This window comes from Hippocampus bargibanti, linkage group LG11, assembly GCF_051943395.1.
Source record: "Hippocampus bargibanti isolate YZ-2025 linkage group LG11, ASM5194339v1, whole genome shotgun sequence".
NCBI lineage: Eukaryota > Metazoa > Chordata > Actinopteri > Syngnathiformes > Syngnathidae > Hippocampus > Hippocampus bargibanti.
The window spans coordinates 23369523-23386902 of NC_142744.1; the positions used below are offsets into that span (position 1 = coordinate 23369523).

Genomic DNA, 17380 nt, shown 5'->3' on the forward strand with positions numbered 1-17380 from the left:
TCTTGTAGACAGCATGGGGCATCGTGGGATGTCGGCCGAGGAGGGGCAGAAAGGAAAGAAGAAAAAGGAAAGAGGAAGAGGAAGCGTGAAAGACCGCTGGGAGAGCATTTATAAAACGGACATAATAGGATGTGACATCATGTAAAGGAAGGCATGATATGACGTATCAGGAAGTCCAAACGTGAGCAAACGATGCAAAAGAGATGTTTAAAGATGTTCATATAGCGAATTACCCCAATATATCCCCCCTGACGAACATATCTTCGGTGGAGGTGAATAGAAAGAAGAAAGAAAAAAGAAAAGAGAATCACAAAATAAAACAATCACAATGGAAACAATCTCAAATTGAAGTCATGTCATTCGCTACAACAGTCAAATCTTCATGGCATCTTGGATGGTGATCACCAGGACGACGATACGGATGAGCTGGTGACTGGGAAAAGGGTGTGATCTGTCGACGCGGCTCCAGTGACGTGCATCGGGAATCTCTTTGACGAACGATGTCCTCGCAAATCCAGGTGAAGCTGGTGGCTGCTAAGATGGCTAGCAGCTCCGCAACGGTCCATCCCACGTTGGTGTGGCCCACGTCATTCTCTTCAGACCGCAGCTCCGTCCTGTGGAGAACAAAAAGACACTTGTGCCAGGTCACATGTCGACAGGATGGTTTCATTCTCCACAATACATTTTCTGGGTGTTTCTTTCCCTATCCAAGTCTATCTCATCGTTTAGGCTCTGCAATGCATTCTCTCACAGAAATGGCAGGAAATCATTGTTAGATGTTAGTTGGTTAGTAAACGTTAGTGGTTAGTGAGTCTGCATTTCTTGGAGGGCATAAACCTTCTTGGGGAACGACAATGCAGCCAACATCACTCATTACCAGAAAGTGAACATTTTGGTAATGGAGATTTGGATTGGATTGGATTGGATTGGATTTGCCTTTATTAGTCTCACAGTGGAGAAATTTACATTTCACAGCAGCAAAGTGATGAAAGGAATGAAAGTAGAAAAACAAAATACATGAGCTGCTGGAAAGGCAGCCACTCTCGCGGCGCCATCTTGAAGTCAAAATAACAAAAAAAAAAAAACTAAATAACAAATATGACAGCATAGAGACAATATGACAGAACAAAGACACAGAGAGACATTCATTCTTCAGGACTTGCTGTACCCTCTTTGTGATGACATGAAGCAGTTCTAGATGAAAGAAGAGAGGATCAAAGCGTCTTTCCACCAGTGGATCAGGGACATCATGGTGGAATGTGCACGTCGACTACAAGCTAAATGTTGAAAGCAAACACGCAGCTGTAGCATCCATTGACGAAAAGAGATTGTCTCACATCTCCTGTTCCACATAAATCTGCTTCAATTCCAAGCCGCAAAAGTTCCACATACGCATCGGCGCTCTGCGCTGACGCTCCTTTTTATCGCGGGTTCCTCAAGCCATGCATCCATCCAGCCGCAGACTGTCCAACAGCACCGACCTTCCACTGAACAAAGCGGGGCTGTGAAGATGCTGCCCATTACAGGCGCAAAAAAGCACAATGGCCCCTTTGGTGTCCAGCGATGACAGTCGAATGGCTCCGACATTCCTCCCGTTCAAAAACAGTACTGGCATATCCATGCTGCCGAAAAGGCACAACCGCTCAGCACAGTCTCCTCCTTGATGAATGGCGTGGTCAAAAATGCTGAAAAACAAACAAAATCTGTATCCGTTCCACACGATGCACAACAACACAAAGTGACAAAAGAAAACACAAAACAAGACAAAAACAACCAAAAAAAGCAAGGCTCATGAGAGCACTTGCTGAGGCTGCCTACTCGGGCGCCATCTTGGACTTCTTTTGAGCTATTTATCGTCACTCCCCCTGTTGAGACATGAAAAGTCTCAATTCGCCAACTGGGAACGTGTTTGCCTGGAAGACACGACCCGTTCTGCGGATGTATCAATTTGCAAAGCACCAATTGCAAAGCACTGCTCTTAAATTTGGAGGCCAAATTTCGGCATGTCTCTTAACATCTGCATGGGGACCAATTCATGTGGCATTTACCACAAAAAAAATTGTACGTTGAGCACTGCTTCTCCTGCTGACAATCCTCTGCTGGCACCCAATCCAATTTGTTAATCATATCTGCAAATTTTGTGTGGGATAGACATTTGCATGGGTTACGTTGTTTGGGTGGAGGACAGCCTTCTACAATTTTTTTGCACGAGTTGACATGGTCAGCAAACATTATGGCAATCTGTATAAATGGTTATCATACTCGCCTTTTGTCATTCATTAGGAGGGCAGCGTTGACCGTCAGTCTCGCTTCTGCAAAGGACATCCATCTGCGCAAACCAGTTTCATCTCCGGTCACCCTGGCATGGATGCCCAGGAGTTCTTGCCCCCTGAAAGAAGCTGGTTAGCGTGGAAACCATATACAATATAATATCTGATTCCGCCTGAATCTCTGACTGACACCGGCACCCACCTAACTCATCTGTCAATTCCACACTTACCAACCTGAACGGCGAGAAATTCCTCTTATGTGCACTGCAGTCAATAACTGTAATGTGCACTGCATTCAATTAATAATAATAATAATAATAATAATAATAATAATAATTCGTAATCAAATCAATCTCAACCGGTTACTCTGCCTTGTTAGCCGTAACTATTAACTTTAAGCCGCAACTATTAACATATGCTAAATTTACGGCTGTCTTAATAAACATTGGATTTCTACCATTGCATCTCCAACGTTAAATATTTTTCGTTCGATCAAGTCACAATCGTCACAATTCGTCGCTGGTTCCTGTGTTGTCGAAAAATTCCAAAGGACAAAATCAAATACTTTTTCAAATACAATTTAACACTGAGATGGTCGGATGAGAAATATTCTAACAGCATTCTGAATGTCTGGCATAAGAAAATGTGTCTGAAAAATTCTGCCTGAAAAAAATATGCGCAAAATCGAAGCTGTCGTGCATTTGAGGACATGGCAAAAACTATATTTTTGGAAATCTAAACTATTATCAATAGGGGCTTTGTCATTGATTCCAAGTCATCAGTTGGGTGTGCCAAACTCTAGATGTGCATGTGTATTACAACAGCTGTTGCGGCTTCTCGTGTCGGATCTCCTATGACAATTGAAACAGAGATTCAATTTTGTTTCCAAAGAGATCAAGAATCAAAATGCAGTTCGGACGCTACAATTGTGATTCAGCAGTGTCTGTGCTGAGAAAATCACAGGATGGGTGGATGCAATCAAAAATAATTATTATCCTGTCTTCTTAAAAATGTTTTAAAGTCGTCCTGCAAATTGAATAATTTCTCAACCACCATCCTGGCTCTGGCGGCTCACATCATCTGCATAAAAAGCATAACGAAAAAAAGATTAGTCATCATATTTTGCAAATCAACCTTGTACTCTTCAAATCCAATTTGTTATTGTCATCAAATTCAATATGTATATCGTATATATGAATCAAATCATCTCTTCTTTGACTTCAGGGAATGACAATTGTCAGGTCAAAACAAGTGTAATGATCATGTCATGATCATTATTTTAATAAATCTGTAAACTTTTCTTTTATGGAAAGTCCCACGATATCAACTGGTGGATCTCTTTTAAGTAATTAATCACCAGTGAATCAATAAACATTTACCTTGCCAATTTCCACATTATGGGACTACTAAAGGCTTTCCGATTCTGAAATGCCAATTCCATTCAATTCGAGATAAATGTTCCTGTCATTTAGTCTAATTATCCTGACTATTTTATTTATTTTTTCCAATTGAACTGTCAATTACGAGAGGTCAACACAGTGGAATATGGTGGGGACCCCAGAATTGCCTCAGTGTGTTAAACCCCTCTTTGAAGTTTTTACTGATAAAAACCCTGATAAGAGGCATCGTAAATAACTCTGGCTTCTTTCAAATGGCTTAATCAAGCCGTATACAAAACAAAGTTTAGCTCAATCTCAATGTCAATAATCCTATAATTTTATAAATTCACTCTTTGACTCTGTCATTTTATACAATTTCCATTTCATTCTCTCTCTCTATCTCTCTATATCTCTCTTACTATCTCTCTCTATCTCTCTATCTCTCTCTATCTCTCTATCTCTCTATCTCTCTATATATCTCTCTCTAACTCTCTCTCTCTCCATCTGTCTCTCTCGCTCTCTCTCTCTCTCTCTCTCTCCCTCTCTATCTCTCTCTCCCTCTCTCTCTCTCTATCTCTCTCTCTATCTCTCCCTCTCTATCTCTCTATCTATCTCTCTATCGCTCTCTCTTTATCTCGCTATTGCTCTCTCTATCTATCTCTCTCTATCTCTATCTCTCTATCTATCTATCTATCTATCTATCTATCTATCTATCTATCTATCTATCTATCTATCTATCTATCTATCTATCTATCTATCTATCTATCTATCTATCTCTATCTATCTATCTATCTCTATCTCTCTCTATCTCTATGTCTATATCTATCTATCTCTCTCTATATCTCTCTATCTATCTGTCTCTCTATCTCTATCTATCTCTCTATCTCTCCCTATCTATCTCTCTATCTCTATCTCTATCTATCTCTCCCTATCACTCTATCTATCGCTCTCTATCTCGCTATCTATCTCTATCTCTATCTCTATCAATATCTCTCTCTAAATCTATCTCTATCTCTCTCTCTCTAACTCTCTCTATCTCTCTCTTTCTCTATCTCTCTCTCTCTCTCTCTCTCTCTCTATCTCTCTATCTCTCTCTATCTCTATCTCTCTCTATCTCTATTTCTCTCTTTCTATCTCTCTCTCTATCTCTCTCTATCTCTCTATCTCTATCTCTATCTCTATCTCTATCTCTATCTCTATCTCTATTTCTATCTCTATATCTATCTCCATCTTTATCTCTATGTCTACCAACCTCTCTACCTACCCCTCGATCTCTCTCGCTCTCTAGCTCTCTACCTCTACCTCTACCTCTACCTCTACCCTCTCTATCTCTACCCTCTCTATCTCTATCTCTATCTCTATCTTTATCTCTATCTCTATCACTATCTCTATCTCTATCTCTATCTCTATCTCTATCTCTATCTCTACCTTGATCTCTATCTCTCGATCTCAATCTCTCGATCTCTATCTCCCGATCTCTATCTTTCTCTATCTCTCTATCTCTCTCTCTCTCTCTCTCTCTCTCTCTCTCTCTCTCTCTCTCTCTCTCTCTCTCTCTCTCTCTCTATCTCTCTATCTCTCTCTATCTCTCTCTCTCTGTCTCTATCTATCTATCTATCTATCTATCTATCTATCTATCTATCTATCTATCTATCTATCTATCTATCTATCTATCTATCTATCTATCTATCTATCTATCTATCTATCTATCTATCTATCTATCTATCTATATCTCTCTCCATATCTCTCTCACTACTGACAATGTCACACTATTGACGATCTGTCCCAAATTCACAAGCTCCCATCCCTGAGGCACAACTCCCACACCACTCTCACATCAAGGCTAATCTCATGTGAGGACCATCCATTGGCACAAATGGACAGAATAACATCATGTCCAGTGTTTCATGATTCTTAGTATCTGGATGCTATCCAGTGACTGCTGTGAAAGGACAGCTGACAACATAGGAAAGTCTGTGTGACGGCTTGAAGAGACAGCTGACAGGAGGGAATAGACCCCACTGGGGCTGTCATGGGCTAGCTACCCATGGTGGCAGTCACCAACGCTGGTTCAGTTTGTTTGCACCCGCTAAATGCTACAGAAAGAATACAGTGAAAGATACCCCTAGAGCCTGCGAGAGCGGGGGCGCAAGAGGGCTCAACGACTGACAACACGGTTACCGACCCAGGAACGAACCTGACTACGAGCAAGAACATGGCACATGAGACAACGGTAGCAGGATACTCGCTCAAGGTGTGCGTCTGTGGCTGGGCAAAAGTAACATCAGCTATCGGGTTAAAGATCCACCAAGGGAAGAGACAGTGCTTGGGAAAGCAGAGACAAGGGCTTCGCATTGACCAATATTTCTTACGAAGTCAGACGTCAAATAAGTCGAGTGAAGCACAGCGACGGGACGACAACCAAAGTTCGCAGAGCGTCTACACCCCTATCAGGGACGATGGTAATGCACTTACAGAACGAAAGGTGGAAGAGCCCACGTGACCACAGAGACCTCCCAAGGAGGACAAGAACAAAGGGCACAGACCAAGTGTGAAGTGGCCAAAAGCTATCGAGAAAAGAGAGTGGGAAAACGTCAATAACGATCTGACCAAAATCTTGGAGCAACAAGTGGGCACAGCAGAGAAAAAGCTGGAAAATATTGGTGACATCATCTATCACTACGGGGAGGAGCGCTTTGGAGTGTACATCCGAAAAACCGCCAATGCAAGACCACCACCAACCAAATCCAGGAGAAAGCAAGAGATAGACAGACTGGTCAGAGAAAGAAGGGACCTGCGAAAACAGTGGAAGAAGGCCTCTGATTCAGAGAAAGAAGGTCTAAAGCTGCTCCAAGGGGACATCAAATGCCGGTTGGCAACCTTACGAAGGGCAGAAAACTTGAGAAAACATTGCAAGAACAAGGAACACACAAGAACACGGTTCTATAAAAACCCATTCAAGTTTGTCATAGACCTCTTCGCAAAGGACAAAAGCGGAATCCTGAAAACCTCAAAGCAGGAACTTGAAAAGCATCTGGAAAAGGTCCACCAGGACACAAAAAGGCAGGAAAAACTAGCTATCCCACATGACATCCCCCCTATTGAACCACCAGAATTCAACCTCGAGACTGGCCCTCCAAAATGGAAGGAAGTGGACAATACGGCGTGCAAGATCAGCATCAGCCCCGGGGCCAAATGGAGTTCCATATAAGCTGTACAAGAACGCACCAGATGTTCTGCGTTATCTTTGGAGACTCATGAGGATTGTGTGGCAGAAAGGGATAATACCAAAGGCAAGGCGGAGGGCCGGAGGCGTACTAATTCCCAAGGAGAAGGATGTGGCAGACATTAGTCAATTCCGTCCAATTAGCCTTCTCAACGTTGAGGGGAAAATCTTTTTTAATGTTTTAGCACGGAGACTTTCCACCTACCTGGAGAAGAACAAGTCCGTCGATACATCTGTACAGAAGGCTGGCATCCCTGGGTTCTCTGGTTGCTTGGAGCACACTAGTATGATCTGGCACCAAATCCAAGCGGCAAAGAAAGACAAGACAGATCTTCATGTCATCTTCCTCGACCTGGCCAATGCCTTTGGCTCAGTTCCCCATAACCTTATCTGGGAATCCTTCAACTTCTTCCATGTTCCATTACCTATTACTGCCTTGGTAAAATCCTACTTCGAAGACCTGCAACTCTGCTTCACAACACCTGACTTCACAACATCATGGCAGCGTGTAGAAGTCGGCATCATGGCAGGTTGTACGATTTCACCCCTGGCCTTCACAATGGCCATGGAGGTCATCATCAGGGCCTCAAGGTGGGTGGTGGGAGGTGAGCGAACAAGGAATGGGATCCACCTCCCACCTATCCGGGCATACATGGATGACATGACCACCTTGACCACTACCGCAGCTTCCACCAGGCGGCTACTTGGAAAACTGCAGGAAAACATCAAATGGGCCCGGATGAAAATCAAGCCGAGCATGTCACGCAGCATCTCAATCGTCAAGGGACAGCTAAAAAATGTGAAGTTCTGCATTGGTGATGACCAACGGTGTCTGAGGTCAAAAGCCTGGGCAGGTGGTACAATGCAAGCCTCAGAGACAAAGATCAAGTGCAGCAACTAATGCAGGACATCACCAACAGTCTGGAAAACATCAACAAGACTCAGCTGCCAGGAAAGCTCAAGCTCTGGTGTCTGCAGTTTGGACTTCTCCCGCGGGTAATGTGGCCACTCACAGTCTATGAGGTCCCACTCTCAACTGTGGAGAAGATGGAGCGAGCCATCACTAGATATGTGAAACGCTGGCTTGGTGTTCCACGCTGTCTGTCCAACATCAGCCTTTATGGCAAAGGGGTCCTTGAGCTTCAAATCACAAGCCTCACCGAATAGTACAAGTCCGCTAAAGTGAGACTTCAGATGACCCTCACAGACTCCAGAGACCGGAAGATCAGTCAAGCTGCACCCCCCCTATCAACGGGACGGAAATGGACGCCATCCATTGCAGTGCAGCAGGCCACAGCAGCCCTCAGGAACAGCGACATTGTGGGACACGTTCAGCGAGGAAGAGGGGGGTTTGGCCTTACAAACAAACCTTCTTGGCGTAAGGCTTCAACATCGGAAAGAAGGAAATGGTGATGGCAGAGGTGCGCCACCAAGAGGAAGCTGAAAGAACTGCACGGGCTGTCTCTCTTGCCATGCAGGGACAACGGATGAGGTGGGAAGGCCTGGAGAAGAGAAGGCTCAGCTGGAAGGATCTCTGGGAAATGGAGGCATGAAACACAGCTTCATCATCAGAGCTATCAATGATGTGCTACCATCTCCAAAAAAACCTCCACCAATGGTATGGCGAAGATCCAACCTGTGACATCTGTCGAACTCCACGAACTCCAACTCTCAAACACATCCTGACCGGTTGTAAGACCAGCCTCACACAAGGCCGCTACACCTGGAGGCACAACCAGGACCTGAAGAGTGTGGCAGTTGTCCTTGAGAGCAAGAGGAATACCATTAACTCCTTGCCAATTAGAGCCACCACGTCCAGCACAGCACCATTGACTTTCATCCGAGAGGGACAGAAAAAGCCCAACCATGCTACTGCCAAACCAGAAGTTGGACAGCTATCCGGGGCCCGCGATTGGGAGATGCGGGTTGACATTGGCCAGCAATTGGTTTTCCCAGCGGAGATTGCAGCCACCACCCTCAGACCAGACTTGGTGCTCTGGTCCCCTTCACTCAAGGCTGTCTACATCGCAGAACTCACAGTCCTGTGGGAAAACTCTGTTGAAGAGGCCTATGAGCGCAAGAAGCTGCGCTACACAGAACTCGAGGTGGATGCGCAACAGCGGGGATGGAAAACCAAGGTATATCCAATTGAAGTTGGATGCAGAGGGTTTGTGGCTTCCTCCACCATCAGGCTGGTAAAAGACCTGGGTATCCATGGACAGGCTCTGCGACACACAGTTAGGTCACTCTCTGAAGCGGCAGAAAGAAGCAGCCACTGGATCTGGATGAAGAGGAAGGACCCTTGTTGGGCTCATGGGTCAGCAACCTAAGACCCCCCCCCCCTACCAGCTTCTGAACATCTGATTGGGCATGGGACACAAGCGCAGGCATGATCAACCTGTCGCTGGCCACCATCGATGAAGGTGTCTAGTGATTAAAAGGCCAAAACACCCAATGATTCTTTGGCAAACTACTGACGATGTGTCCCAAATTCACAACCTCCCATCCCTGAGGCACAGCTCCCACACCACTCTCAACGTCAAGGCTAATCTCATGTGAGGACCATCCATTGGCACAAATGGACAGAATAACATCACATCCAGTGTTTCATGATTCTCTTCTCTCTATCTTTTTCTATCTCTCTCTCTCTCTATATATATATATATCTATCTCTCTCTATCTCTATCTCTCTCTCTATCTGAATCAGAATCAGAATACCTTTATTCGTCCCGCAATGGGGAAATTTGCAGTCCACAGCAGCAATTGAAGAGGGATGGGGTTGGGGTGGGAGTGAAAGGATAGAAAACAAGATATTCTAAGCATAACAAAATAAAAATGTCAACTGTATACTGTGCAAATGTAGATGTGCAAAAACCGTTCTATAAACAAGACTGTACATAGTGCAGAATCAAGAAATGCATTTAGATATATTGCAACAACCCATATTTACAAGTGTCCAGTTTTTTTTTTTGTTTTTTTTTTTTTTTTTTTTTTTCACATGTGATCATTGGGAATTGTGAAGCCTGACAGCAGTCGGTAGGAACGAGCGGCGGTACCTCTCCTTCTTGCAGCGCGGGTGTAATAGTCTCTGGCTAAAGGAGCTACCCAGAGCTGTCAGGATGGGCAGGAGGGGGTGGGAGGGGCTGTCCGTCATAGCTTTTAGTTTAGCTAGCGTCCGTCTGTTGCCCACCTCCTCTAGAGAGTCCAGCGAGCAGCCCACGACAGAACTGGCCCGCTTGACAAAGCGCTCCAGTCTTTTTCTGTCCCGGGTGGTGATGCTGCCTGACCAGCAGACAATGCCATAGTGGATGGCTGATGCCACCACAGAGTCATAGAAAGTCTTTAGGAGTGACCCCTGAACTCCAAAAGACCTCAGTTTCCTGAGGAGGAAGAGGCGACTCTGTCCCTTTTTGATTAGGGCATCCGTGTTTGTTGTCCAGTCCAGTTTATCGTTGAGAGTAACACCCAGGTACTTGTAGGAGGTCACCCTCTCAATGTCCGAACCCTGGATGTTCAATGGTGCAGGTGACGATTGTTTCCTGCAGAAATCCACCACCAGCTCCTTGGTTTTGCCGGTGTTGATCTGGAGGTGATTCTGCTGGCACCAGTCCACAAAGTCCTTTGTCAGTCCCCTGTACTCCCTATCGTCTCCCTCTGTAATGAGACCGACAATAGCTGAGTCGTCAGAGAACTTCTGAAGGTGGCAGGTTGGGGTGTTGTAGTTGAAGTCCGAGGTGTAGAGGGTGAAGAGGAATGGAGCCAGTACTGTTCCCATCTGTCTCTCCCTCTCTATCTCTCTCTCTACCTATCGCTCTCTATCAATCTCTCTCTCTACCCATCGCTTTCTATCTATCTATCTCTCTCTATCTCTCTCCATATCTCTCTCACTACTGACGATGGCACACTACTGACGATGTGTCCCAAATTCACAGCCTCCCATCACTGAGGCACAACTCCCACACCACTCTCAACATCAAGGCTAATCTCATGTGAGGACCATCCATTGACACAAATGGACAGAATAACATCACGTCCAGTGTTTCATGATTCTCATTCATTCATCTTCTATGCTGCTCTGTCCTCACGAGGGTCGTGAGTGGTGCTGGAGCCCATCCTCGCCGTCGTCGGTCACTCACTCAGCAGGGTGCGCTTGAAAGAGGACACTGACACAAGTGCGTCACATACATACTCCACTCCATTGCTGCTTCTGCGTTCCTGTACCTCAAAAACAAACCCACAAAATTAAATTCACAAAAAACATTTCTATCTAATCATTCGGCTGTCATCATCACAATTACATATAATTCCATTTTACCTTGCGGGTGTCACGTTTTGCGAGGTTGTGATGGCGGGTGCGGATCCCAAAAAGCAGGCAGGAGGGAGCAGGAGGTTGCGTTTCATAAATTGTATTAAAATAAAGGTCAGCAGGAACAAAATGTAAAACATCAAAATGATCTCAACGGAAAAAAATATCAGAAGATATCCAAAATGCCCCCCCCCCCCCCAGCTGACCCCCCCTGCCCACGAACTGTCCTTCAGACAATGAAACTCCCTCGGAAACCCGGTAGCACCACACAGCTAGCAATGCTGATATTGCACTAATGTTTATGAATGCATTAATGTTACGGAAAATCACCATCTATTGCAGCTGCAATTAAACAAAAACAATAACTCTTAAATCGTCCAAATGGAGACAAGTCTCCAACGGCCCTCGTGCGTTATCCAGGTCTTATAACTAACTATCCCGCAGTTCGCCTGGCGCCCAGCAGCAGACCTCGCAATCCGTAAAGGCATTAGCTAGTCACACGCAGAAACTCGACGTCAAGGCCTAAAGGACCATCTTTAGGCCTTGAGGTCGCCCGACCAATTTAATCCGTATTACAAGCCTACGATACGCAGATCAACCGTAATTAGAATTCCTTTGGCCCAAAAAAATCTTATCAATCCATCCATTCAACATATCTGCATGCTAGCGGTGCCATTCACCCGTGAAAGGGATCCTGAGCGACTAGCACCAAGAAGGGAGGGACGGCCCACTCGAACACACTCGAAGGAAAAAGGGCTTGTCCTCTGGAAGAAACACGGGGGCCACTCCCTCCCCCCTCGCGACGCTGTCTGCTTGGACCCGGAGTTTTGTCGGCACCAATCATATTGGATTGAAAATGATCGTTTGTCCCTGGTTAATGGCTTCTCCGGGTGTTGATGGCAGAGGATGGTTAAATCAGCAGGAAGCCAGGTGTTGAACAGAATAAATTTGTTTAATTTTGTAGACAGCATGGGGCATCGTGGGATGTCAGCCAGGAAGGGGCAGAAAGGAAAGAAGAAAAAGGAAAGAGGAAGAAGCGCGAAAAACCGCTGGGAGAGCATTTATAGATCGGACATAATAGGATGTGACGTAAAGTGATGTGACATCATGTAAAGGAAGTCCAAATGTAAACAAATGGTGCAAAAGAGATGTTTAAAGATGTCACGTCCGCTCGAGGATTGGTGACAGGACTCGAGGGACGACGGGAGGTAGTAAAGGTTGGATCCAAAATACACGGTGGAGACAGAATTCAATAAGAGTCTTTACTGAGACACATGAGGAAAGCAAAACAGAACATCAGGCAATGGAGGAGAGCAACCAGAAAAGACCTGCGTGCGGCTGGGTGACGGGGAACCTCCGAGAATATACCGGCGCAGACCGAACGGTAAGGGTGGCTTTTATAGCCAGAAGGCACAATTAAGGAAGTAAGGAACAGGTGAGTGAGTCCGGAGAGCAGGGAGGGGAGGGACCCACTCAGGAGCAGAAGAGGATGAGACAGGAGGGGTGGGGCACGCTCCTGGCGCTGACGAGGATGTGACAAAAGATGTTCGTATAGTGAATTACCCCAACAGATGCCTCCGGACAAGTTGTGTCCATAATTTGTAAAATCACTTCAAATGACTTCAACTGAGCGTATTTTACAAAGATCCCACCGCATATGCTATATTTTAGCTTTTAAGAGTCGCACTGAATATTCCGGAAGTCTTGTTTTTGAGTTGGTGACGATTCCTGACGTCACGTCACAGAGGGAACGCCCCTGACCGAGAATGTGACACACAATGCATTTTGCGGTACCATGTTTGGTCTGAAAACTTTGTGTTGATCCGTGTTGATGGCGAAATTAGAAGGAAAACACATAAATGACGCAATGGTGAATCCTTGTGTGTTGCACCAAGACAACTATTTGATATTCACTGACACAAATTCCCAGCAGACAAATCAACCCATTTCCAACGGAGCTTGGACGCCATCTTCTGCATGTTTTGGGTCTACACATCAGTCCTGACGCCTCAAAATTACTTGGAAAGACTTCTTTGTTCGATTGCAAACATTTATGCTTTCCTCTTCAGAACTTTTTGAATCATATTCATAACTGCATGAGTAACAAGAAAGCATCTTCTCCGAATCTGAAGCCATTGTTTTGATTCTCGAGCAAGGCAAGATGTCTTGGCGTGACGTTCTGAAACTGGCCACTTCCGTATTTAATTTGAAGTAGTTTTTGGACACTTTAAGTCATTTTTATTGGTGTTTTGCATTTGACTAAAAATATCATCCTGCGTGTTTTGGGTATTTTAGATGCGATAAAACGTTTTTCTGATGTCAGTTAGGAAACAAAAAAGTGGTGTCGGTTGTCCTTTAAGGATGCTGAGAGGAACCGCACAAGCGGCTCACCTCTTGCTTCTCTCCTCAGTAAAGAAGAGCTGATGTTAAGGAATGTCCATTAGATTATTAAATTCTCTTTGTTTCGCCTCATATTCCATGGAAATATTGCATACACAAGCTCATTTTCACTCCAAAAGTGAGTGTTGTGGCTATAGGACATTGAATGAACTGATTGCGTCCGTTTTACTTTCAGCCGTGTTTGACATTTTGATTGTTTACTTCTGTTCTGGCGATGGAAATGTGTAGTTGAAAGGAAAATGATGATCACTGACTCATAAAAATTAAACTGCACCCCATTACAAAATAGCACCAAATGTCAACTGAGATCATCGGGCTCTCGCCCTGATTTCCTCATAAATGTACCTAGTGTCACATCTGGAGCTGTTTGGTTGAACACAAAGTGGGATATACTTGTAGGTATACTGAATGAATGACGCTCCCCGGAAATTCAACAATCGGTCTCAGTACATCTGTGTAAGCGCTCAGTCGTACAGGAGTGGTCCATCGATGAAAAGGTTTCTTCAGCCGTCATCTGTGAAGGTGTCGGTTACATTGCAGGAGTTTCTGAAAAACTACAAAGAGTCGATAAACACTTTAAGGCAAAAATTAGTCCATCCAAAAGATAGGCTGCCAAATGAAAAACAAAGTAATGTAGTTTAAAAATGTAGTTTTGTTCTCAAAAAAAGACTTTATCAACATCGCAGGGATAATACTAGTGGACTTCAGTCAGCAGTACATATGCACCTAAAAGCTAGCAACCACTCATTTCACGACAATGAGGTTAAAATCTTAGCGAAAGAACATAGATGGTTTTAAAGGGGAGTAAAAGAAGCAATTTTCATAAAACAACTAAATCCTTCTTTAAACCGGTTTGGTGGGGTGAGGTTCAATTTGGATCGTTCGTACAACAGCCTACTTAGGCAAAATAGGATTAGGAATACTGATGAGGTGATACCGGTGGAAGTGGGGCAATCAGGCCAGTCGTTAGTCAGAACGATAGGAACTATCAGTAGAGCAGCTGCAGGGGGTAGTATTCTGCTCCCCACAACCTGAGAGCACGGACCTATCATAGCAGAGTCCGGCACCGCCATGTCTGGACAATAGGGATATATATATATATAGGGCCTAAACTACCAGTAAGACTTTATTTTGCTGACGAAGTTTCGAACTTCTTTACGAAGAAGCGAAACGTCCGACACCTTCAAAGAAGTACAGATGACGGCTGAAGAAACCTTTTCATCAATCGGTCTCAGTCAAATGAAGCACAACTGATGAACTCACCATGCACACACTTGAAGGACATGGTGTATAGATAGGTTGGATGTCTTTTTGCCTTTTTTGTGTCTTTGAGCAAGGAGAATATATTGTGAATAGATGCAACACACATCATGCATCAATCACACACACACACACACACACACACACACACACACACACACACACACACACACACACACACACACACATTCAGTATGCAAAGGAAATGAAAAACTTGAACTCTCCGAAGCTTTTAGCATTTTCTCCATAGAGTGCTGTGCACTTCGGCTTTTGGTTGAATCAGTGCTGGGTGCTCATACGGTCGACAATGATGGTCTTGTACAAAATATGGAAGGTACAATTATGTGTACCACACACAGAATTTGGTTCGCTGAAGAAGCATGGATAAGAAGCGAAACGTCTGACACCTTCACAAAAGCACAGATGACGGCTGAAGAAACCTTTTCATCGATAAGTGTACCACAGTCAACTGACTAAATTGAGACAAGCTCATTACTTGTGCACTTGGAAGAAATGTTTGTGAGATATACTTATGACTCAATAAGGTTTGGGGAACACCTAATTCCCTGTCCGAAAGAAGCCAATAGTTTTCTTTGTTGTCTTGTGTCCAGTTCAAGAGGATGTTGAACCGAGAACTCACCCAGCTGTCTGAGACCAGCCGTTCTGGGAACCAGGTGTCTGAGTTCATCTCAAGTACCTTCCTCGGTAATGTCCCTAACTTTGTGTGGTCATTTACAGATACAAACCTTGTTCTTGCTTACGTCTGTGCAAAAACTTGTGCTTGCTTATCGTGATGGCAGTTACCTGAGTTCACGACGGTGTTTTGACAGAGAAGCAACATGACATGGATATCATGGCTCCTTCCACGAAAGAAGAGAAGAAAAAGCAACCTATGTCCCAGATCAGCGGTGTGAAGAGGCCAATTCAAAGTCCCAGCCTCGGACCCTCTGCCATCCCAAAATTTGGGGTCAATACCAACCACGAAATTCTTCTTACCAAGGTGCGGGGACAGTTGAAGACATGACATGAACATGTCTACGCATTATTTTCACAGTGTGTGTGTGTGTGTGTGTGTGTGTGCGTGCGTGCGTGCGTGCGTGCGTGCGTGCGTGCGTGTGTGTGTGTGTGTGTGTGTGTGTGTGTGTGTGTGTGTGTGTGTGTGTGTGTGTGTGTGTGTGTGTGTGCGTGCGTGCGTGCGTGCGTGTGTGTGTGTGTGTGTGTGTGTGTGTGTGTGTGTGTGTGTGTGTGTGTGTGCAGCAATTGGAGAATATCAACAGATGGGGAATTGATATCTTTAAGGTCTCTGAGTATTCTGGTAATCGTCCGCTCACGGTCACCATATACACCGTTTTCCAGGTAAATGTGTGTAAAACATCTCCACAATGAATCAATTCAAACAGAAATATAGTAGCTCAACCGATGAAAAGGTTTCTTCAGCCGTCATCTGTACTTCTTTGAAGGTGTCGTATGTTTCGCTTCTTATCCAAGATGCTTCTTCAGCTAACTAAAGTCTTACTGGTAGTATCGGCCCTATATACATCCCTACTGTCCAGGCATGGCGGTGCCGGACTCTGCTATGATATGCCATGTCTGGACAGTAGTATATATATATATATATATATATATATATATATATATATATATATATATATATATATATATATATATATATATATATATATATATATATATATATATATATATATATATGTGTATATATATATATATATATGGGGCCGAAACTACCAGTAAGACCTTAGTTCGTTGAAGAAGCATCTTGGATAAGAAGCGAAACGTCCGACACCTTCAAAGAAGTACAGATGACGGCTGAAAAAACCTTTTCATCGATGGGCCACTCCTGTACGACTGAGAGTTTACACAGATGTATAGTAGCTCAACGCACTTTCTAAATCACAAGGGAAAATTGGGAGTTGTGGGTGAGAAAGAAAGTCCTTCATTTTGGTCAGTCGTTAGGCTTTATTTTTTTCATCCCACCCTGGGAAGAAAATGATGAGATCACTTTATTTTCTTCAATTTCTTGTCCGTTTGAATGTGTGGCATGTCAAGGCATAGCATATGATAAAAAGCTACAAAAGAAGGTGTGCAGTGCGTAAAGACCCCAAATGGTGGAAAGGGAGAGGGAATTTTCAGGTAATCTTCGGAAAAATGCTTCACTCAGCTGTTCAATACCGTTTCGAATAAAATGACCTTTCGTTGCTCTGGGTATTTCAACTGAACTGTAGGCTGAAAAAACAATATGGTCTCCTATTTTTTCCCTGGCTCTCTATGTATATTTGACCGGTTTATTTAAAACATGCAGGTTTTATTTTTTACACAATCCGTATTTGACCATCTATTGTACCCTTAAAGGACAACCGAGACCATTTTTTTTTGTTTCCTAACTGACATGAGAAAACGTTTTATAGCATCTAAAATACCCAAAACACACAGGCTGATATTTTTCGTCAAATGCAAAACACCAATAAAATGACTTAAATTTGCCCAAAACTGCCTCGAATGAGCTTGGAACTGGGCAGAT

General features: G+C 44.1%; 1 protein-coding gene across 16 annotated transcripts in view; it reads left to right on the forward strand.

The window, feature by feature from the left end:
* LOC148891965 (3',5'-cyclic-AMP phosphodiesterase 4C-like) overlaps positions 1–17380 on the forward strand; it is an 84729-nt gene that overhangs the window by 35333 nt on the left and 32016 nt on the right. For all 16 annotated transcript variants that reach the window (XR_016116409.1, XR_016116408.1, XM_089007887.1 and 13 more), the window contains 3 exons: positions 15453–15546; positions 15672–15841; positions 16099–16197. Coding sequence is in view for 14 of the 16 variants with exons in the window: in XM_089007887.1 (XP_088864013.1) it covers positions 15453–15546; positions 15672–15841; positions 16099–16197 (363 nt within the window). In the remaining 2 variants the exon portion in view is untranslated. The remainder of the gene's footprint in view (positions 1–15452; positions 15547–15671; positions 15842–16098; positions 16198–17380) is intronic.